A 25,707-nucleotide genomic window follows, 5' to 3' on the forward strand; every position below is an offset into this window, starting at 1 on the left:
TGGTGAAAAAACACAGTTGCAGTATCTAGATTATCCAGATAGATACAGATTGTGTTGAAAAAAGAATATATACCCGAAAGGTAAATTTACAATTCATGTTTCCCAGAGCATACTACATAACAATTCACTGTCGTATATAGAGTGGCTCCTCCATGGCTGTTATTTCAGAGAATACAAATTCAAGTCTATTTTTTGGATTCTGAAATACCTGACCTGAGTTCCTGTTCAAGCTCATCAAACTCCCAGCCACCAATCTCATCAGTTGAATAGTCTTTGCTGACTTTTCCAAATTCTAGCTCCAGTTTTGCCAGTTCTGATTCTGGATCCATGCGTTCAGCTGCTGCTTGCGGTGACTTGGGAGATTCAACCCCTTTGGATTTAGAATTAGAGGTTGATTTGGGAGACTCAACCCCTTTGGATTTAGGTGAATTAGATTGTGTAGTATCATCAGATGGACCTTTTTGTGATCTCTCTTCAGATGGTGTCAACGTTTCTTTAGGAGTCTCAATCTCTAGTATTGGCCTCTCAATGGATTCAAATTCTGCTCTCATTTTCTCAACAAAATCAAATAATTCTTTGGCCTCAGGATCATCTTTCCTGCATACACAATGACCATGATTTCCACAATGTTCAGGAAAAAGAATGAACTTATGACAACAGGTATGAGCCACATGTAATGCTAAGATTCCTAAGAATAATGCCATGGTCGTAACAAAGGAGGGAAAGCTTAGATGTTGGAAAGCAATACCTCGATGTGTTCCCTTGTTCAGCATAAAGCAGCTCCTTCATGTGATCAACCACACTGAAGGCCGCTATAATCTGAGAAAATAAGCCATGAGAATGGCAATATTCAACATCAACAAAAACAAACTAGTTGTCAGCAACTTCATCAAGATCCTTAAAATAGCCAAAGAAATGGTACAAACACAACCATTTCTAAGTTTCTATACTTAACATACACTTTGATCAAAATTTTACATGGCAGACAATCTACATGTAAAGTCTAAATCTTGAAAGCTTATCAAAATCTTTGGGTACTGCACCTGCTTCAAAAATCTAGCCCTCGCAACTGCCTCCATGCTTAAAAACCAGTGTTATGAGAATAAAACCAGTCCAGCCAATTAGATTGGAAAACCCCTGAACTGGACTTCTGGTGGGTCTGATTCCCCTAGAAGAACCAACATGTAATTGGAGCGACTAAACCCAAGTGACTCAGCAGGTTTTTATCTAGTTCTTCAACTGCACAAGAAAGACATTTCTGCCCTTGATTGCAGACCTTGTTAAGCTCAAAACTTTTGGACAATTTAATAAATTGATGGAATAATATTAAAAAAAAAAAAAAAAAAACTAGAAGTTAATCCTATTACCTTGACCCCTCATCCTTCTCTCTAGCATTCTATAGTTCCATTCATCTGCTCTCAGGCTCTGACAACGACGACTACCAGTTCTGATGGCCACAAGATAGGGGCTCCAAGCACCCCCCGTCTTCACCAGCCAAATTTCTGCTCCCCATGCTCCAATAGTATCCCCATCCTCTCTCTCCCCTTCCCTCCCCCTTTGTGGCCTTACAGTCATAGCACGATTCCCGCATAAGCACCCTTTCACCCTCTCCCATGCCTAGCCATAGCAAATCCCCCAACCACCCCCCACCCCCCCCAAAACACACAAACAGACGGAGAGAGAGAGAAGCATCCCTTCGCATCCTTTCACCCTCTCTACATCTATTATCTATATGGTCTTTGATGATTTTCCTTTATTTAATATGAATATTTTTTTCCATTATTTCGTAAGATTGATGGATGACCAGTTACACAAATGACTACTCATTGTTTTGTAACTATTTCTGTCTTGTGTGTTGTGCTATGCATATATCAATCTCTTTCACACAATTTGTGTGACACCAATCATCCTTATTTACTAGTTTTTGTAATTTGCGATATTTAAAGATATGAATGGCAAATGTGTTATGCACAACTTTTAATATTTCAAATTTTAAAATGTTACCAACTAGTATTTTTTTCATACAATATCAACTCTGTCTGCAATCATTTTGGTAATACACACATAAACACACTCCAACTGGTTGTTGACTAGGTGATCAGACCAGCGACCCAGTCCCTTGGCCAGGTGGATGTCCGGTTCTATTAACTGTGAGTAAAACTGCCATCCTATTCCACACACGTCTTCAATCAAGCATCTCTAAACCATTCCATATTCCATTGAGAGAAACCATAGTTTGCAGCTATCACATTTTTTTCTGTCAATCTCTCTCTCATGATCATTTGGCTAGTAATTAATTTATTTTCAAAAGATAGAAGAGATGGACAGAAAGGAAGAAATGCTGATGGACATCTCACACCCATATCCAATTGACACAATTAACCAAGTTTGACTCAATAATCAGGTCTAGAAAACTGCAGAAGGCCTAATGTGAAGCTACACAGCCTGCTACATAATATTATATTAGTATGACTACATTTTGACAACAAAAATAAAGCTTTGGCACTACAATTGCCTGTAGTCAAGCACAAATTTCAGCATGAAATGTTTTAGGTACAAATTTCATACGCATTCAACAACCATTGTTTTATATTTTCTAACATATGAAAGCAGATATAGATGCATACCTTTGTCTCAACTTCCAAATATTCCTCTTCCAGAAATTTCCGTGGGTTAGATTCTTTAGATATGTCGCTATCTATGCTCTCAGTCATCTCCGGACTTGCAAAAATATATGAAAGAAGCACTTAAGCAATGGAGAAGTTAAAAAATTTACTTCAAAAAAATCCTAAATGACAAATAGATAAGCGTACTACCTTTCGTTGAATCTTTTCAGATTATCCACAAATGTCCTAATACGATTTATAGAAGGCCTCAGTTCTTCCTATGTCAGAAAAAAGAGTACAGCCAACAAAAATAATAATGACAAAAAGAGAATAGATCAGCAGTGACGTGAAGGGATGACCTTCCATGCATATATGTATATTTGAAAAATTCAAGGTAAACAAGTGGCAAGAGAAATACCTTGCATGCAGAAAGGTGATACTTGATCAACTTCAAAAAACAGTTTCCATATTTCTCCAACTCATCACTTTAGGAAAGATTCATGAAAAGATATATCAATTTTTGAAGATTCACCAGCAATCAAGCATGAAACTAAATAAAAATCTGGATCATGATAATCCTCTCTCTTTCCATGGTACAAAGCACTTTAATGAGTTTTGCCCAGAAAGAAAGAAAAAAAAAAAACAGAAAGCATTCAAAATGGTTGAACAGGTAAATAGTTATGGGCCTATAAACAGAACTACATACTTGGTCTGCTTCTCCTTCAGTTCAGCATAAAAGGACTGGAGCCGCCAGGTATCCTCCAAGAAATTGATCCATGTATGGACAATATCAGATTCCACTTTGCACGAAGCAACAGATCTTGAAAGCTCATCCTCCTGTAATTTATAGAACTATTAAGGGACCGGCAAATCTCAGATCTATTTGAAGATTCCTCAGATCTTTAAAATGATATGATTCAACATTATTCTTCCCAGATATTTCTATGCTGAGAAAAGAACTGAGATCAGAGAGGGGTCTGAAACCTTGGCTTTCAAATGTACAACAATCTGATTGCTTGCTTCATCAAACTGGTCTCTCTCCTCCCTGGTCTTGTTAAGGCGTGCGACAGCAGCCGACAAAGAAATATTAACCTGCATTGCATAATTCAGTTTAAACCACAAAACAATAGATGAAATTTCTGATATACATCAGTAGAATTATAAACTGCATTCAGATCTAGCTCCATAAAAATTAATTTGAGTAATTAGACTTGACTATTAAAGTTGCAAGACCATAAGTATATAAATATCAAAGTTGCTCCTTGTGTTCTTACTATACACATTCATAATTGCACACAGTCTCCCTCAAGATAAGAACGTTGGTGTTACATGTTGCTTTTCCGATCCTTCTTAAAAAATAAACGAGACCCACATGAGAATATTGAAGAACTAGAAGGTGATCATACAATAGGGAAAAAAATGATCCAATTTTTGACCCATATTAACCAATAAGCCACATATATAATTAAAATATAACCTGAAATTGTAGGAGAGATGATTCCATAATATACATCAAAGAATAAGAGGAAGCGTTGCATATTATCAGACAATAAGCAAATCTAAAATTGCAAAGGAGAAGGAAGTTTGTAGTGCTGTCACTTTGAATGCCTCATATTTAATCTCCTACTTGGTATAATTTGTATTAGTAAGATCAAAGCATGAACACTGCCCAGGATTTCTCACCTTTAACAATATATGGCGCAAAACAATTATGATTGATCTAGTAACCTACATATGCAGTATTGCGTCGGTTGCAAGCTTGCAACTAAAGCACATCCAAAAGGTAAAATAAAAATCTAAGAAGAACCTCAGGATTAAAATCTTTCAAAAAGTGAGAACATGATCTTTTTCCATCAGTTTTTTCTTTTTTTTTTTTTTGTGTGTGTGTTTGGGTTCGGGGGGGGGGGGGGGGGGGGGGGGGGTGCGGTGTTGGGGTTCAATACTTTCTTCAATGCAGCCTCTAGCTCATCTCTTTGCTTCTCCAGACCAGCAATCTCAGTGACCAATTCCTGATTTCAATGACAAAAGTTATTAATGATACTAGCAGATTCACATGTAACAAAGTCTTGACTATCCTGCCACCGATTTACCTTCTCCATCTCACTAACTTCATTGGCTTTGGCCACACGAAAGTTGAGAGCCTCCTCTTTCTGATGCCTGCTTTAAATATAGATGAAAGCATTAGTGAATTCGTAATTTGTTTACATAGGAAGGTATGGCAATTACAGAATTTTCAAAGAGCAACAATGATTGGTAAAATTCAAGAGTTTTTGGAAACAAATAGGTCAGAGAAGGTGAGCATAACATATTTGAAATGCCTATGATACACAAAGCATCTCCTTGATGAACAATTAGAAATTTTTACTGAAACAGCCATACAAATGCTAGATCATTGACATCTGTTTATCTCCCATGTCAATTACCCCTGCCCCCATATACATGGTGGTGACTGACATGGTGAAGTACAGGTAGAATATCATACAATGTCTGCATGTGACCATTTCAGGTATAATAAGAATAAGAAGGATGCTATGCTGACCAGAATGGATTGATAGCCTGTGATATGTAAGGTATCGTGGCATATATGCATGCTTAGTGTCAGCGCTGCTGCACATGGCAAGACAGAGTCAGCACAGACCAGCAGTCCCATCCTTGATAATCATCTTGATTTCTCAGCCCATACATTTTTGAAAGATATTTCTTTTAAGTACTTGGGCATTTGGTTACAATAAGTTATGGGGTAGCTTACCACCTAGAAGGGGGAAAAATTATTTCATTTGAAATATGCAACAGGAGGAAATAACAAACAAGCATTTTAATCTTATGGCTGGGTGCTAAGATTAATAACTAATTTAATTTTGCACCTGTTCTCCAGTATGCAATATACAATGCAATACATGGTAGTTTGATAAAGAATCATTCTGATCACGTGTGCATAGTATGGTGAATGAAAGATAAAATGCTCCCATCAATTTGCTTGGTCTAGCTGCAAGAAGTTCACCACAAGAGAGAAGAAAATAACTTCAACATTGTTAAATATTTAGGCCACTCCATATCTGCTTTGTTTGTCATTATCTCTGGAAAGTTGCGACCTTGGAATGCACTCAGCATGTCTCATTTATGACAGATAGGTTATAGGTGTCTTAGAGTGAAGATGACTGCCGGAGAACAGATGATACTTCACTGCCTAGAGTTCAAGCAGGCACTAGGTTCGCCTCTCAACCAAGAATGTAATTTTGGCTCAAGTGCAAGAAGGAGCTCTCTCTCACTGATAATGTGCTTGGTTTGCATGAATTAAGAATAGCAGATTACTTTCCCCTTCACTGGGATATGACATAGGATTTCAAGAGAGTCAGTTTTCAGCATTTGTTGGTTATCAGTCCCTTCCGACACATAATGAGCGACACAAAAAAAAAAAGATTGAATACCTACAAATTATGAGAAGAAAGAAACAGACTATCGTTTAGGAGGAAATGTACCTTTTTAAATTTTCGGAAAAAAAGTTGCAAAATAATGGTGATAAGGCATAAAAAATTCAAGGTATAAACACTTCAGAGAAAAAAAAAAGGCCAAGGGTGAATGAGCACCCAATAACTTGGTGCTGTTGCTAGTAACTACATATCTTTGTTGGATATGGATCCAATTTTGGATTTAAACTTCGATGACAAAATCATATTGGGTCATACGCGAATCCTATTAGATCTTAATACCTCGTAATCATTTAGTGTAATTCGTGTTGTATAACTTAATAACAGAAAACTTCTAGTTAGAGTGCTGAACCCACTTCAGAATCTCTATGAAAACTCAGTCCCTGCACCCACTTCCTAAGCATTTACTTACACCTTTTTTTGAGAGAGAGATCTGCTTCCACTTCAGGTAACTAAGATCTATACACATGATTTCGTTAATATTTCCTTTTGGGGGTTCCTTATTTCAAGTAAAACTCTAAAGAAAACATATTCTGAAAAATACATGATCAAAGGATAAAAATCAAACAGATATGAAAGGACATGCAAGAGGTACAAGAAATGCATACAACAAAAAAAAAACAATAAAAACAAAGCGAACAGGAAAACAAAGTCTGCTAGGCTATTCCAACAAAAAAATAACTGAGGAATAACATGAGTCATCCATGACAATATGATTCTTCTCATCAATTTAGCAATCCCGTTCTGTAAACCATCCATATGAAAAGTTTTTTTATAACTTCTTTGTTTCTCACCACAACTTCCAGCAGGCTGCAGCTAACAATAACCATCAATATTATCTATATCAGCTTGGTCTAGTTTACAGATCTCCCGAGAACAGCCCTTTAGTGGGAACTGCTGCCTTCTCTCTCATACACCAATTTCTCTTTTGTTGTTAGTACTTCCTGATGAAACTGTCAATTATAGGTGGGTTTTATCAAATTACAGCTTTCACTTGAGAACTAGCTTGCATCAAGATCGGTGGAACCCGTATCAGTTGCTAGTACCATGTCGTACCGATTTGTGGCCTACCAACAAAGGGGAGCCACAGAGGGAAGGGGAGAGAGAAGGAAAGAGAGGAAGAGAGAGAGAGAGAGAGAGAGGAAGGAAGAAAGGGAGAGGGAGAAGGGGTGAGGGGGAGAGAGAGGGAGAGAGAGAGGAGGGCTTTCGAACATCCTCTCCCTTTTTTTTTCCAGAACGAAACAGGGGCAGAGCCACTGTTATGCAGTGGCCAGAGGTGAGGGGACTCGAAAGCCCTCTCTCCCTCGCTCGGCTTCTCTCTCTTCCTCTCCCCCTATCGCTGATTTCTTGAACTGAGGGGTGGACTAAGTCCGCCTCCTGTATAGCTCTGTATACTACGAACCGAGAGGTTCGGGTCGGTACTGCCTTCCTTAGCTTGCATCAATGACAAATACTACCAAAGATGAGTCTCGCTGCTTATTTGTTATCACCACACAATGGAGACCAAAATCATAGGTTCCTGAACACAAATTTCCATCTTGCAGAGCAGCAGACCATTTCCTCTTCTGGATAGATTCCTGTGACAGAACTTACTGGATTTGGCATGTTAATAGCCTTAGAAGTGCAGGATAAATCTCGCATATCCGATCTCATGCCACTCAGCAAAGCAATGTTATTTGATGATTGCCCACACAACCCCCCATCATTCACCATATGTAGTTGCTGATTGGAACATCTCAGTACATCCTTCAGATAATGAAACCATGATACTTAAGAAAATCCATTTAGCAAGGCTTTTGTTCCCCAATTATAGTTGCATCCTTGACTACACAGAAATGTCATATGAAGTTCCAAGCCATGTACTTTCTCTCGGTACAACTATTTCTGAAATATTATCTGAGATTCATTAGTTAAGACTACATCATATGTGTAATATCAAAGTTCAAAATGGAATTTTGACCTTGACTGAATCCTCAACATACTCTCCCATGCATGAGAAAGTAAATTTATCATATTAATGTTATCCATGAAGTATCCATCAAGAAATAATGGTACAGATAACATCCAAGAGAATGCAAGCTTATAATTCAATTAATAGATCACAAAAGGATAATGAAAAGAATAAAAGAACTACTTACGACCTTTGATCTAGTATTCGTTTTTCTGCCTTGGAGCAAGAGTTGGCAAGTGATTCTTCTAGAACCTTCAACTTATCAACCTGTCATTTGTTTACACAGATAATATTGGAAAAGGAAATTAGAAAGTGTATCTCGCTAATTGGAATATGCGATTAAAGAATACAGATCTAATCTTTGCGATGATAATACGATCTAGTCTTTGTGATGATTGATTTAAGAACAAAATATTATGACTAATTCGCATGAAATAAACAAAAGAAGATTCATAAAATCAAAAAAAAATGTAGGAAGAGTTTTCAAGAAGAAAGTTTTTACATGTGAAAGTCAAAGATAAATTGCACCCAAAAAAAAAAGATAAATTGCAAGAGAAAGGAGAATGTGCATCCTCAAACATAAAGAAAGTTTCCAACACTTATCGTGCAGCTGAATATGTTACGCATCTATCACAAGAACAGTTACTACAAAATAAATGATCATTTATTATGATATGACAGTCATCTTCAGCATCAATGTACCTAATGACAGTTACAGCATTTTATAGCAACTGCCACTTGAACATTTAATATTTTAAATTTCAAAGTACCAGGGCTTTTAGGCTCCCGGACATGGTAGGGCACACATAAATGAATATCTTGCTTACGTCATGGAAAACTCATAAAAGTATATATTTGTTCATTTTATTGCAAGAAAATGTCCCTTTGTCATGTTTTTTTGGAGGTTGATGCTCTGAACACATGCACTCATTCCAAGTACCCCTGGAATGCCGCTTTCAGTCCAAGGCACAAATATGAAATATCTAGATGATCAAAGGTTAAATAAAGCCCAAACAGCATTGTAAGAATCGTTTGCATGGAACTAAAAGAGGCAGAATACAAAGGTGCCAAAATTTTAACTAAAATCCTAGTTTCCGAAGAAACCTATGTTGCCAATTTTTATTTTAAAAGGTGGTGAAAGAAATGGAGAATTAGCCTTCCCACCCTTAGAATATACAGGTGGAAGGACCCTGTAGAAAGGATCACAATACATAATTATGCAAGGTAAAGCTAGTGAAATCAGGAGAATTTTGGGACATAACTATCACTGTGATATAAGGTTCTTGAAAAGTGTTTTTTTCCCCTGTTTGACAGATTCCATACACCATTATTGCATACATCTAGGTTGCCAAACTGAAAGACAAAAGCACATTATACTACATGGCCTAAATATTGAAAAATAGCATCAACACAAAAAGTACATAGTTTTCCATAATTCAATTTTCAATGATCAAACATGAAAACAGAAACCATGAGCATGCCTTTTGAGAATGAATTTCTAGTGAGTCCCCACTGTTTATGGATTTCTTCTTTAGTAAGAGCGCTTCCAGTCTAAAGCATAGGCGAACTTCTGCCAGTGCTGCTTTTAGAGCCTACAAAATCAAATCAGAAACTTGAACATGAATGGTTCATAAAAAATCCAAGCAATTTATTGGCAACAGTCAAGATAAAGTAAGAAGGTAATGGATTAACACAGCAATAAATATAGGACACAAAAAGGCATGGTTAATTTGAATTAATTTGATGTTTTAAACAATCAAGAGTGGAATCACACCTCTAGTAGAAACATTATTTACAACTTAAACTCTCAATAGAATTAAGCAAATGTTTGCCACTGACTAAGCCCCAAGTCCAGCAAAGCTTGCTTCAAATATCTGAGACCAGCTTTGCTAATCCTAGTAAGTCATTTGTCCCAATAAAAGTAATATCCTGATCCTGATAATATTCCTAAACTAAATGACTGAAACAAGTTAAAAGGCAGCTATTATGCTCTTTCAAGCCCATTTCACCGATGTTTGGCCATGTCCTTGCGAACTTGCTATACAGGCGCCTCAACATCATCAACTAAGAATACTAATCTTATTGGCATCCACTTCCTTTGCAAGTTGAGTAACCCATACCATAAAACATTCTTATCACTTGGGTTGATTATTATTATCAAAGTGAATATTCCTTATTGTTGCAATAGCCCGCATTACAACTTACATAATTTCTTCAACAGCAAATCTTAACAGTGTTAATTTGTGCTTCATTGATAAACAATTTAATTTAGCAACCAATCCATAAAAGTATCGGGCAAAAAGAACCTGTAAACATCATGACAAAATATATATCTAGATAAAGAAATTGATACTGCAGAATCAGTCATCAAATAAGCGAACAAATAATTTATTGGCAGACAATACCACAGTGGGTATCATGAAAACATGGCATACGATTATTCATTTGCCACTATGAGAAACTTGAAACTTCCGTGGAAGCTTCTCATGGAAGTCTAAACTGCACATAATTACTATACTCTGGAACATTATGGCAGAGTTGCATAAGCAAACTCATTAAGACTGATAACAAAAGTAGCGATCAGAAGTTTGCAAATCGTGCATGATTGGAAAGGCCGATGGGTGTGACCAAACAGAAGTGGCAGGGTGTTAAGAAAAATGAAATTTGGACTCATGGGTGCTCATAAAGTGCAGAGGGAATGATGTAAGCATGTCACATGATTTTTCATCATTTACTAGTCCCTCAAGAAATGTACTATGTGGGATCATCTTAATATTTTATATTTAAAACCGATCCATATAGCATGACTTGAGAACTTTTAATAAAATTAAAAAATGAAAGCATGGTGGATGCAAAAGGGAGGTGTGGACATCTATCTAAATAAATCTGAGTTATTATACAATTGTATTTCAAATAAATTTATATAAATTCATGCATGAATAAAACATAGTAATGATGCTTTTAATTCTCCCATCCATTTCATAAATAGGAGGTAGACTAGATATCAGAAAAAAAAACATGCAAAAATATATGATGTTTAATTATGTTATAAGCATTATAACTGAAAAGCAAATAACCTACATCCTAAAAGGACATGACCATTACAAAAATGGTAGTTCAAGAAAAAATAAATTCATTTCCTGTTCCATAATTTTTCATGCTGATTTGCAAGCATTCCATCAACGTTCCAAACCACTAAAAACAAAGTTGGCGGAACCGGTACCAGGACCTATATCGGTTGCCTGGCGGTATGTGTGGTGCAATATTATGCCATGCCGACTCGTGGCGTACCAACAAAAGGGAGCCAGAGAGGGAAGGTGACAAAAGGGAGTTGAAGAGGGAAGGAGAGAGAGAGAAGGAAAGAGAGGGGGCGAGAGAGAGAGAGAGGATAGAGGGAGGGAGGAAGGGAGAGGGCTTTCGAACCCCCTCTCCTCTAGCCGCTGCATAACAGAGGCAGAGCCCTTGTTTTGTCTCCTTCAGCCACTGTGTAACAGGAGCAAAGGCCCCGTTTCGAAACGAAATAGGAGCTTTGGCCCCCCTTTTTTTGAAATTTTTTTAAGTGAAGTCAGCAATGATTGAAGGGCTCCGCCCCTGTTATGCAGCAGCCAGAGGAGAGGGGGTCGAAAGCCTTCTCTCCCTCTCTCAGCCTCTCTCCCCCCTCCTCACTGTTTTCTCGAACTAAGAGGCGAAACTATGTCGGTCCACCCCGGTAGGCTCGATACAACCCAAACCAAGTGATCCAGGACAATACCGCCTTCCTTGACTAGAAATTCCTCTTCAGCCAAAAAAATAAAATAGAAAGAGAGAACTTTTTACATTAGGCATACCTCCACAGTAGGAAGAGGAGTCTTTTCAGATGATGCGCTATCATGATCCTCAACTGACAGGGCCTGCAATGCTTCCGCTTTGTCTATCCTTTTCCGTAGCATTGAGACTTCAGCATCTAGTCTGCAATCAAAAATATGTGGCTCAGTCAATCTATCCTATCAAGACAACAAAGTTTCCAGACTTTCTAATCTAGAAAAAAATGATGAAAAGAAATGCACATAATATAGTGATAACAGCTAGAATCATGTAATTTGTGCAATGGATCATATATACTCTTACAATCATTTCTTTTCCCCGCCCCTAGTTCTTGATATATTCCCATATTATGAAAAGCAACTATTTTGCATCTAGTTTGATATACTGGCAAGGAAATTTGAAGAAAATATAACAGACAAAAACTAGTGAGAAAAATCATATAATCAATACAAAATCTTCAAAATAGTATGGATTATCAATACCTTTCCAGCTATACATTATCCATGATTAAATCATACTTTGCTTATGTCACAAGATCACCTCAAAAGGTATAACTATATCAAAATCTAAAAGATCAACACATTCTCCAATAATTTTCACCACTGAGTAGTCATGCTTAACAATGAACAATATCCAAATGTATAATAATGCGACATCACAAACTCAAAGAATAGCATGTAAATAACAACATATATATATATATATATATATATATATATATATATATATATATATATATATATATATATATATATATATCAACTCTATTAGTCGGATTTCCGAACATCAACCTCATAGTGATTTTCTTCAGCAAATGTACAGAAAACTGGAAAGAAAGATAAAAAGATGAAATACAGCCTCTACAAGTTAAGGTAACAACCAATGACTGCAATTCTGGACAAAAGTACAAACTAGGGCATTATCAGACTAAAGCACCAGGCGTCTAACCATAGATCCTGTTCTTACGGATCTTGGATTTTTGCTTCCTTCACACCACAGAAATGAAACAAGTGGATGGCCACCTTCTTTTGCTCAGAGAAAAAACATAAAGGAACCATAAAACAAAGTTTATTTGATGACCTTGATTGCTCAGCATTTACTTTAAGTCCTGAAATAGCACCTTGAGCAAACTGAAGCAACTCTTCTCGTTTTACCTGAAACAATAATCACATCACAAGAAACATACATTTATACCACTATGGAGATGCTTACAAAATTGTCCACTTTAAAGCAATGTATCATCTTGTACAATATCTCTAGAAGCAAACACAAAAGAAAATCGATATTTGTCAAATCATCCCTGTGAAGATGAAGACATCATAACTAAAGGTCACTAAAACCAATAGCATTAAATGAAGGACTAAACGTAAAACCATCACTGCGAAACAAGTCAAGTTCTCACGTGAGACTAAGCAGCTATTTGACAATCATACTTGCTTGTACAGACACTAAAAGACAAAGGATCATGGTTTAGCTGTAACTCATAATGGTACAGACGCTAAAAGACAAAGTAAGAGGATTTGGAATGATGCAAAACCTCTCGAACAAATATTAACTATATTTATTTCAAGATGTCAGCAGAAGGTACTTTTGTATTAGTACCACAAACTAGCAACTATGGTTTCATATGATAATTGATGCATGAAGAGGATTTTAAATGACGCAAAATCTATACATACATACATGCATGCATACATATGTACGTACCTAGGAATGTACATAAATGTACCTAGGTACCAAGTGTGTACATACATATGTACTACCTACATAGTTGCATACAAGGTACATACATACATAGGTATTAGGGATATAGTACCTACGTACATAGGTATTAGGTCTGTAGTATACACGTGTATAGGTGTGTGTGTGTGTGTGTGTGTGTGTATATATGCCTACATACATATGTACATAGGTACATACATACACAAATACATGCACAAGTACATCCATACATATATACCTACACATGTACGTACATACATGGTACCTATATACGTACGTAAAAAATACCCATATACGTACATTTGTACATACATACACGCATATATACATACATGAAAGATAAAAAGGAAATAATTGGGTAAGAGATAAACCAATACTTCATCTTGGTAACTTGAGAATGCTTTTATTAGGTATGTAGTATACACATACATAGGTATGTAGGTATTAGGTACGCAAGATGCATGTATATAGGTATATAGGTAAATATATATACACACACACACACACACACACACACACACCTACATACATATGTACGTAGGCACATATGTATACACATACATACACAGGTACATACATACATATATACCTACATGTGTACGCAAGGTACCTACATATGTACGAAAATACATACCCACATACGTACATAACTACATGTATACATACATTTGTACGTACATAAACACATATATACATACATGAAAGATAAAAAGGAAATAATTGGGTAAGAGATATACCAATACTTCATCTTGGTAACTTGAGAATGCTTTTGCTAGATCCTGTATACTACTCATAATTGCATTATGGACTTCCTTCCCTCCTGTAAAACAGAGTCTGCAAGTAATCAACCGAAAAAACTTAGATACAAAATCATCAAACCAACATAACAGACATAAAAGAAAATGCAGTGTCTGCAGTTTTGGACAACTTTTGGCTAACAGTTGGAGTATTTAGGGATCCTCCAAACCACAGAATGGTTAAGTCACCCGCCAAACCTCAGTGAAGTAATAAACTTCAGAAGGTAGCCTCTAAGTTTCACTTAACTTCTGTAATAAAATGATTAAAAAATGACTATGCTGGTACAACTACATTATTTTCAGAAATAGCAGAGGCTACATATTAGCATCAATCTTCATCTGAAGATGTGAGGAAAATTCGAAAATAAGATACAAACATTATGGAATAAACTAATTAAAACAACGTAGATAGAGCACATATCATAAAGAAAATTTTAGTCCTGTCATTTTCACATTCAGAAAATGAGAAAAGGATACAACACCGAATGGCAAAGACAAAAAATAAAACTAACAAATAGACACTACCTCCCAAGATCCATACATAATTAGGATTGGAAATGACTCAGCCTGACTCAATGTCTATCAAGCCTAGCAGGCTTCGGGTCCAGTTCTGGACCTGAGCCTAAGAGGTTCAGGTCGAGTTTGGGCTTGGGTACAAAGCCCAAATAAAAAATAGACCTGGTTCAAGCTAGGCCCGAAGTCCAACTTAGGGCCCAACCTGACCTAGCCCATCTCCTAACCCCTATCAATCTCCCCATCTCTCTCTTCCCTTGGCCTCTCTCTCGATCTCTCTCCCCTCTTCCTTGTGCTCTCTCTCTCTCTCTCTCTCCCTCTCGCCTCCCTCCTCCCCCCTCTCTCATTTGCACGAACCTAGTGGGAAAGAGGCTAGAGGACAGAAGACGCAGGAGGAGGCAATGGAGGCCACTTCATTTTTCTTTGATAAAGGGCGTTAGTGCTTGGGATTTGGGCTGGGCCAAGCCTTTCAACCGATAGATCTCAACCAGGTCGATCTCACCGGGTTGGGCTCATGTGCTTCAGGCGAGGTCAGCTTAAGGCTAGAGCCTAGAAAACTTTTTCGATCCCTGACATGGCCCAAAGCTCAATTTTTTTTCTGTGCAGGCCTAGGCAGCATGAGAACTAGACCTAGCTTGACCCAGTTCTAACCTATACATAATGCACAATAGAGTAATCTGAACCATATGAGACAACAAATATTATGAATTGTCATTTTGTTCATTACCAAAGGAAATAATGCATAGAAGGACAAGTGATGAAGTTCCTACTACATACATCATAAATCGGTAAAAATAATTATTATACTGTAAAACAGCCTCGTGAATGGATTCATAGGTTCAAAACATGGAAACGGTCTCTCTACATACAGCAGTAAGGCTGCGTACATCTAACACTCCCTAGACCCTGTATAAAACAGCTTGTTTTTCTTCTTTCCATATTTTCAAGGGAAGGGGGAAGGGATAGATAACTTGTACATATATTAGAAAGAAATAAGTTACCATAGTTTAAGAGAGGAGAAAGAAAACCTTATTTATAGCCATTGGTCTCAAACAAGACTAACAGGGATGCGAAATATTTTAGTAGATGTGAATATAAAATGCTTCTAAAGTTTTAAGAGTAGAAGAAAACAACTATAAAACAAGGTCATTCAAACAAAGAAGACAGGAAAAGAAAGGGTCAAGTTCCATGAATACTTTATATTACGAATCCAGATCTCAAGAGTGTTTGTGGTGCAGCCAAAGTGACATCAATTGTAAGCATGACTCCACCTAATTCTTGCTATTCAAAGTCATAAATTTAGCTTTGCACATTGGAGCTTCAGAGATAGGCTTCTCGAATTACACTATAAGTGATGGCTATAGCGCATGATAGCTTGAAGAGGACCAGAGGTTATTTAAATTCACAATTCCAAGTGTTCACTTCTCAGTATGCAATCAAAACCCTGAACTCCAATTGCCACATATATATTATATATAGGAATCAATTGTTATATTAAGTTCTTTTTATCTGCATTTTCTATATCATGTTCAAAATATAAATAATAAACAGATTTCTCATTCTAACAGCATCATTTTAACAATGTGTAGTCAGCGAATCTACTTGTGCATAAATCGACACACCATTATCATGACATTGTTAACCAACACAACATTCGGACCATATCGGTTGCCAAAAAATATTAATCTAACTTATATAGAATAGAAATAATAAGTAAGGTCTGCAATCTCAATACTGGGTATGGTACCGGCACATTACTGATTCGGTATAGTATGTATCAGTACAATATGGAATGCCCTCCAACCAAGATAGCTCTCGAGCCATTTTTCTCACTTTTTACAACAGTTGGGCGGTACAGATTGGTGCGCACCTCAATTCGCCTCGGTATAGGCCGGCATAAGGCTCGCCCGAATAGTGTTTTAGTACTGATTCTAATCTGGTACGGTATGGTACACCTCAAATCAGGCAATTTAAGGCGGTACGACAAACACTGAGTATAAGCATAATGTTAATCATAGCATATTAAGAAAACTAATACAGTAGGTAGACTCACCCAAAAATTTCCAAGAGCAAAGAAACTTCTTCCTCATTCGGAGCTTCCAGAATCTGAGTCATAGAAAAGAGAGTTAACCTGCGGTTAACTTCCATGATCAGAAAGAACAATCCCCAACATAAAATGCAATCAGAAAAAATGTGAAACTTAGATCAGAGCAACTAAAGGTCGTCGCTTCAGAATATACTGAAAAACATTATTTCCACTAAGCAGACAATTGATTATGATAAGCCACTAGCATGACTTAGTCCATATGATCAAGGTAAATGGAGCATTTGAAGTTTGAAAATGCCATGGCCAAAAAGACAGCTTTAGGTTATAAAGTAAATGATGCAAGTAGCTCAATTATGTGATAAATAGATGATTGAAGAAAAAATGAGTGCAAGAAATGGATCTGACAAAGATAAAGCAAGACTTATCAGGACTTGTCCATTTTACCATGCTCAACTCGAAAAACCATCTACTATTTTAATTACTGAATCTCCAAATAACCCTAAACCTCCAGGTGCAATTGCTACTGCAGGTGTCCTGTCCACATTGACCAGACTAGAATTTAATAAGGAGAATTCCCAAATTATCATCTTAAAGTTTCCTAGTGTTTTTTTTTTAAAAAAAAAATCTTAATACTCGGTCTCAGGCTACTTCATCAGAGACAGAAGAATTATATGTCCAAATTTAATCAGTTTAGAAGATTAAATTGGATCGATTCTGTTTTTTTAGTTGGGGACTATGAAAATCTAGAAAATCCTACACTCACAACAAATGTACCCAATCTTGGCACTTGTGCCCAACTGCCTTTCCTCCTCTCATCTTTAATCCTGATCTCTAGAGAACCCTTTCTTTTATGTAGGATTACAACATTGAAATAGTTGATGGGAACTAAAGCATGCACCCGACCATCCTGAGCACAGCAGAACACCTTAAGCTATGGCAATACCTCTCTCATCACACACAAAAATGATAAGGACTTTACGGTAGATTTCAACTCTCTTGACGGAGAAAAATCCAGCTATGACAGATTGGTTGACAGGAACCACTTTCTTCTAACCAACCGACTTGGTGATGTTCTGCCACTCATTTTAACAGAAGGTCCGCATGTAATTTTGAATGCCCATGCGTTGCCCAGATTGAGCTCCAGTTTTCATGCATCCATTTGTCAGCTAGATTGATAGGAAAGAACAACTACAAAAAAAAATCAAGTAAACTCCAATTCCACCATATCAATACAAATGTTGAATTCTAAAGATCATATCTTTTGTCCCACTCATGAAGAAAGTAATTTAAAAGATCGCATATGTTGTCTAACTTGAAAGATAACGTACAGTGGTCATAAGATAAGAAGTAAAATGATGCACCCAAAAGTCCATACTACAAACAACTAACAGATATACAGTCAATCTATGAGTTTTCTCATAAGCGTACATAGCTATCTGAAACATCCCTTTTAATTGATTTTGGAGACAGAAAAAATATGCATCCCATAAACCTATTTTTTACATTCGACTAAGAATTAAACTCAACATAAAAAAGAAAATGTGGAAAAACTCACCATGGACAATGTGATGCCTTCAAGAGCTTGACTATGAAGAAACACGTCACGGAAATTCATGGGCTCGCCCCACATATCAGAATCAAAAAACAAAATCTGTTCATAACAAAACAAAGCAACAGGCAAGCAACTTTGAAACATCAAAATAGTTATCCTAAACCAACAAATGCTAAGAGCAACAACTTTCATTCAACATTCAGTAAACTTTTCATATTAGATCAAATCTAATAAAAAATGTTAATTTAATCTATCAATATTAGGAGAGGAGACAGAAAAGAAGACACATAGTTTATGAAGGTTGTATTCATGCTTCACTATATTATTTCTACATATAAACTTACAGTACGTTATTGATATAATGCATAACTCTAGACATTTTTTTCAACAGATATAAATTATCCACATTAAGAAACAAGAGAATTAGGGAAGTGAATGCATCATTGACAAAAGGATCTTACAGATCACATCAAGTTTGTGTGTCAAGCTGGACAATAACACATTACATGCACAAGGCACGAATTGCAAAATACATGAAGAAAGGGAACAGGAGGATATTGTAAACTCCAAAAAAATAAGGGAGGAGGAAAATGAAAATAACAAATTATATACATTAATAATGAAAAGATGAAAATTGCATTCCAGATAAATATGTTCCAATTAGTGTCTAAAGTATTGAAATAGCCAAGGTCAAATCAATGTCGAAAACTTCTGGTGAAAGTATTGAAACTTAAGAGAAGAAAATGAGCTTTGCTGAATTCACAGCTCCAACCAGCAAAGTGTCAAATACTACATTTTAAGAACCACTGTTTTCTTCAGATCCAAGATGAAACACCAGAAATGTATGCACATGTAGGAAAAAAATTTTTAGAAAGTTTAACAAAAAATAAAAATGATGCAGTTTGAAATAAAGTTCAAAGGAGAGGTTTCTAGTTATTCACTTATGCATTGTGTAATTGTTGAACAAGAATAAGATGCAGTACATAATAATTATTGCTACTAATTTTATCCAATATCAACTGTGCATGCATAGTTACCAGTTAAGGACGCAGGCACAGAAGTTAACCTTTCTGCATGAGGTCAAACACATACCATGATGCAGAAGGAAAAAAGATGTTCTTGCATACAAATAATCCAACTTCATTACATTTTTCAGCCAAGTATTTGTCATATGTTAGCATCATGTCAGTTAAATCATCCAGCCTAAATGCAATATCTAAATATAATTACAAGGGGCCCATATGGTATTGCTCCTGTTTTATCTTTTTGTTCTTAAAAACCAAGAAGAAAAGTGAATTAGACTAAACAACATGTATGATGAAGCCTTTTTTGTTTGTTCAAATTGTTTGTAAAATCTCGAGTGCTTTTGGAGGAAAAGGCTAATGGCTCCCCCTCCCACCCACCCACCCCCCCCCCCCAAAAAAAGTGAAAACAAAAAAGAGGGAAGTTTTGCCAAATGCTGCCTTCAAAATCAATCTCCATGTGATATTTCAGTAATTTCCAAAGAAACAAAAATGAAAAAAACCAAAATGATATGCCAAACAAGCCCTAAGGTGGCGTTTGGTGACCCAAATGAGATCTCCAAGGTGATCTTAGATCACTGGTGATCTTTGTCCTAGGGCAATCTCATCCCAATAATCTAAGATCACCACGTTTGGTATGCTATGTTCCAGTAAATAAAAATTTTAAGTAACATATATGGCATTCCATGGGAATATAAGATTACTAACCATATAATACCAATACTATCCCTGATATATTCCACAAAAATATATTTATTAATCATATCAAATATATTATAATAAAATATTAATATATTCCATAAAAATATATTTATTAGTCCTATAAATTATTAATCCTATAAAGATATATTAATAATTATTATAGAATTAATATTTTTATTTGTACTTATAATATATTATTTTTTAATACTAATATTTATTGTGGTTAGAAAAGAAGGCAAATAGAAGTAATATATTAAATAATTTTATTATATAAATGTAAATTACAATAATATATTTATACTATAATTTAAAATTAACATTGAATAATAATATGACAATAATAAATATATATATCATGAATATAATATATAATATTAATATAATATCATATCATATATAATATTGATATAATATATTAATAGTATATTTATATACCAATTTTTTTATTAGATCAAGGAGTATTTTTGTCCTCAAATTTCAGCCCAAGATCACTGCTCTGGGGTAATCTTGGATTTCCGACCTCAAGGATGGGTATCCCATCACTAGTTGAGCGGTGATTTAAGGAGTGGGGGTGATTTGAGATCACTGCCATGTAGGATCTTTATGGTGCAATGAAACATGTTGATCTCATCACCTTCACCCACATCATCCTTAATCTTGGGATGATCACCCCATACCAAATGCCCCTAAGAGGAGGAACCTCCAATATGCATTACTTCCCAACACCCAAATGGATGATGTTCTTGAAATAACCCTCAGCAATGAGGTTAAGATGCAGTATTGAATCATGACTAAAAAGCAATGCCCCTCATTTGAGACACGGGCCTTTGTTTCATATAGCTTTCCTCCTTACAGCTAGAAAATACTAGCCAAACATCCTAACTGGCATTTGCAAGCACCATTCCATGATTGCAAGGGCCCCACAAAGTCAACATCAAAATTAAGATTTGCCCCATCATTTAAGATTGAATCCAACTGCACCAAAAGATATTCTTCCATCAAAATTTTCAAAAAATGGTGATTTCAACTATCCACAGCATGCAAAGAAAATTTACCATATTAGTCAGCAATCACATTCTTCACCAAGCACGTTAAGAGAGTGAATCCAACTACATCATCTCACCTCATCTTATCACATTGAATACATGTTCAAACTTGCCCATCCTACACCTAGCATTCTAATGGCCAAGCTAACAACAATTATAAATAACGATATGCTTAGTTGAATCTAACCTAAATCCTGCTCCCATATTGATAACATTGGCTTATGGATCAACCTATGGCCAATCAAAACTTGAAACTTTTTATATCTCTCACATCTTGACATTGTCATGATATGGGATAGTTTTGATTTCCCACCAAGACAACTTCTGGAAAGAGAGGGTTGTGCCCTTGTTATTAGAAGGCTAAAAAAAGGTAGAGAAATATTAAATTGAATTCAACTACTTCCCTTATTTTCTTTTAATTTTCTTATTAATTAATTCTTCAGTCTTTCAACAAATTATAACTTACCACTATTTATCAGCTAAATTGCATGGCATGACATTGCTGTGCATCACAAACAAGATACATTGAATGTCAGGCTCAGTAGATTCACTTGCCACTACCAAGATTTAGGCAGTCATGTTTTCCCTTCAAGAAAGGTCAGTTTGTCTTGAATTCTAGATTGTCAATAGCATCATTGCAATTTGAAGAAATATGAATACAATATCGTGGAAAATGATCACATCAAAACTGAAAATAACAAATGAAAAATATGAGTGATACATATGAAAACACAAAGGAAATCCTTTTTAGTTTGCCTTTTTCCTTTTTTTCCAATATATTTACCATATTTCATTGGTTTTATTTTTGTGGGTGATCCACACAAGTTACCTGGTCTAAGGAAATTTAGACCAATGTTTTCATGAATACATCCTAGGGAAATCATATGGTGAGCATGTTTGGATATGTTCTTTGAACTTTCTTTAACATTATAAGCACTCTCAACATATTGCATCTATTACACCATATAGTGACATTTTACAGATATATAAAAGACTACTTGTTTTACCACAAACATTATTAGTCATTCTAACAACTGAGACAAATGGAATATCTAGTTTGACATTCATCTAGTGCAAATTAGATAATTTAACTATACAGCTAACTACAGTCATAAATTTTCATCATCAGGTTCGGTCTTACCAGAAATAGTGATGCATTCACAGAAAATTTCTTGCTTTTTTGACAGCGAGCAAGTAAGTTAAAAATCAACAGATATAAAGTCTAGCAAGCAAACCTTCTTTAAGAACAGTCAAACCAATAAAACAAGAGGTTACCTTATTTATTTGACATGATAGAAAATCAGAACATGAAATGCCAACCAAAAAGCAATTGATATACTCACCGAAGAAGCATTTCTAGGAGACAAATTGGGCTCGTCGGATGATGTAGGCTGCTCAGGAGTCTTATCATCCACTGAACCTCCAGATAATCTCTCAATTTCTTTGAGTGCGACCAACCATCTCCTTAATAGCTGGACTCTCTCTTCTCCTCTGCAAGTTACCGCAACTTCTTCCAATCTTTTCACAGTATGCTTGAAGCTTTTGTAATTCCGCATTCCCTTAAAAAAATATGAAAGTTACATGAGCCAATACACATGGGTTCTGAAAATCTAAAACATGATAAGAGTGTAATATGAAATTGACATTTTGATATCTTCCCTATATTTGCCTATTCTTGTGAATGGCTTGGGAGAAATGATTGTCTTTCATATAATTCCAGTACAGAACTCTGGTACAGAAGACACGGCACTGAACACTTTATTAACACTTTTTAAGGCAAATGGACATGAAACTTAGGATGTCAAAGCAGCATGCTTGCCATTGCATACGTGCCTTTTTTATATGTTTGTTTAAAGATGGAGTTAAGTGACAGATTCTGGCATTTGAAAGCTTGACATAGACTTCTGCTAATAAAAGCATAAACAATACACTTGGAGCCTAGCTTAAACTAATGAAAAGGCTGACCGATTTTCACAGGTTATTTGGTATGTTTACATAGATTCTGAAATCTAAAACTCCTGCCAAGTGAGGGGGAAAAAACTTACAAGAAGTGGAAGAAAACTATGGCTCTAAGCAGCAACAAGAAAGTGCATCCAAGAACTCTCTAGTAGGACCAAACTTCCAAAGATTATTGGTATATTTCCAAAGCTTATTTTCTGGTAAAGCATGTGATCTAATCTATGCATGCAGGCTACCCGTCAAAGCCCACTCAGCAATCATAAAACAAGGTTTTTTGAAGCAAAACTTAAGCCTTAAAGAACAGAATAATTCATCTAGGCCCCACAACTGCTCTGAAGTCTCGAATCTAACTCCGGCTCCTGGCACCATCTTCTTGTCACTCTTAGCCTCTTAAGTCCTAACATTCCTTTATATCAAGAATATTCCTTCTATCTTGATTACTTACAAGACCCAAATTTTCTAAACCAAAGTGGAGATTTGTTGCAAAAGGACAGGAAAAGTCCATCCAAGAACAAAGATTAAACCACAAGCCAGAACCGTGGCTAAGACAGAAAGAATAAAGAAGATTTAACAGGATCGTTTGTTTTTTCCCCTTTGTGCACCCTGATTGCCAGTTCTTCGGCGCTCACGCAATTCATCGTTTCAAGAACCATCAAATTCCCCTTTTTTTTCCATCGTCAGAATCAAGAATCATTGAATTCTTGGTCCACTCGGGAATAAAATAGGAGAAGAAGGAGTTGGAAAGGAGATTACCATGCGGTCTTGGATAATCTTGGCGCCGCCGACGACAGCCTGGCCGGCGTGGTGGACGACGGTGTCGGCATAGTTCTTGACGGTGCGGGTGAGGTTGTTCTTTCCGCCGACCTCGACGGCTTTGTTGACAGCCGATCTCAGCCACGACATTGACGAGCAGAATCCGTAACCTAGGGTTCAGATAAAGACGAAGAAGAGGAGGAGAGCAGGGAAAGGTGAGGAAAAGAGACCGAGAGAGGGGAATAGAAGAGAAGGGATTGCGTGGGGGTGGGGGGATTGGGGGAGACGAGGGAGAAGGAGTCAGCGGGCCCGCATGGCGGTGAGGGAGGGAGACCCGCCGTGGAATCCGGGAGTCTAGATATAACCAGTGGGTGCCGCTGGAGAGATGGACATTGCACCGGCAGTCCAGGCCAGGCTCTTGCGGCCCGCTTACGCTGCTCCGCGGGTTAACATAATCGCCTATTCAATCCTGGATCGATTATCATGTGATGATGATGCTCCCCTCCCGCGCACCGGCCCACCACCCTGATAGGAAGCCACAATGGATAATGGGCCTTGTGGGCCCAGGCCTAAGCTCTTTCTTATCTGACAAATTAGAAGGTCCAAAAAATTTTATACATGAGCCCGATCCAAATGAAATGACCCGTTGGATCAAAAATTATAGCGGTATACCTGATCCGACCCGATCCGATCTTCTATTAGGTTGTGTCTAGGTTTAAAATTAGAATCTGAACAAGACGGAATCACTCATGACTCAATCCGACCCATTTGCGCTTCTAAATAAAAGCATTGATGTCATATCCTGCATCCTCCTACTTGCTCAGATGTAACAACATGTCAATATGTACCCCAGGTTCCTAGATAGGTTGAGGGACACAATGCCACCAAATTTTTCCTTTCTAAATAATCTATTTTTAGTTGCATCTCATAACTGCGTAGCTCTATGTATCAACACTTCATTCACCTGAGGGATCCGCTAGAAAACTAATGAGCACCAAATTTGCAATTATCAGCTAGTCATGAGGCCGTCATAGACAAAGGCCAAAAGTCCTTATTATGTCATTATAAAAAGAATAACCATGGAAAAAAGTAATACTATCTAAAACTATATTATATATACGACAGAGAAGTTTGTTGCTAATTTATACACATCAATGCAATGCCGAGGCATATGAATGCAGTGTTGCTTCCTAGTAGAATCGTCACCACATTTCTAGCACTTTTATGCTTGCAAAAGTGTAGTATAATAATCTTTTCAGACTTCCAAGCTTGCAGCACCACATCGATCTCTTTTTTAGTGTAATCATGGGGCTTAAAAATCAAACACCAGCAACTGCTAACCCTGATAAATGAATCACTCTATGGACGCTGACCAAAACCCTGCCAAAGAATCAACTTGCCTCCTACATTAATGGCAGTTTTAGATTGCAATCTTCTAAGCACTTGCATAGAGTTGATCTGCCGGATTACAGAGCAAACCAGTGCACCGAATGCTGGCTTGCGTTCGCCCAAGAGCAGGATCCATGGCACGCGGGAGAAACTTATATTCCACTATCCGGGGCTGCAATCCAGCATGCACCATGCCTCCATTCCTCTACCAATCCTCGTTGTTTCTGCAGCCAAAGCTTCTTGTAGTTTAAAATGCAAGCAGTTTTTATATAATTTTCAGGACATTGAGATGTCCACCAACCTTCTTCCGCTGCTGCTACAGCCGCAATACAACTAATACCAAGCATCAATAGTCTTTCTTAAAAGCAAAAACCCTAATATTCTGCAAGCATCAGGTAGGGTCGGTGATCATCACC

General features: G+C 36.8%; 1 protein-coding gene across 2 annotated transcripts; it reads right to left on the reverse strand.

Annotated features, from left to right (window-relative positions):
* On the reverse strand, positions 1-24,355 carry LOC103710411 (structural maintenance of chromosomes protein). 2 transcript variants are annotated; one of them, XM_008796109.6, is made up of 18 exons: positions 23,903-24,355; positions 22,534-22,749; positions 18,424-18,519; positions 16,875-16,927; positions 14,249-14,345; positions 12,870-12,943; positions 11,813-11,933; positions 9,467-9,577; positions 8,176-8,252; positions 4,697-4,763; positions 4,550-4,615; positions 3,591-3,698; positions 3,313-3,443; positions 3,025-3,091; positions 2,817-2,884; positions 2,628-2,721; positions 749-819; positions 1-597 (listed from the first exon to the last, which is right to left on the reverse strand). In XM_008796109.6, the coding sequence occupies exons 1-18, from the start codon at positions 24,050-24,052 to the stop codon at positions 186-188; spliced, it is 2,079 nt and encodes a 692-aa protein (XP_008794331.3). In that variant the 5' UTR covers positions 24,053-24,355; the 3' UTR covers positions 1-185. The 2 variants fall into 2 exon arrangements, with proteins under 2 accessions (XP_008794331.3, XP_026661982.3); XM_026806181.4 differs by having other exon boundaries at positions 16,875-16,952; positions 23,903-24,338.
* Between the last annotated feature and the right edge of the window lie 1,352 nt (positions 24,356-25,707).

This window comes from Phoenix dactylifera, chromosome 8 (assembly GCF_051530095.1).
Source record: "Phoenix dactylifera cultivar Ajwa chromosome 8, Ajwa_hap1_PhDact_Kaust_v1.1, whole genome shotgun sequence".
NCBI lineage: Eukaryota > Viridiplantae > Streptophyta > Magnoliopsida > Arecales > Arecaceae > Phoenix > Phoenix dactylifera.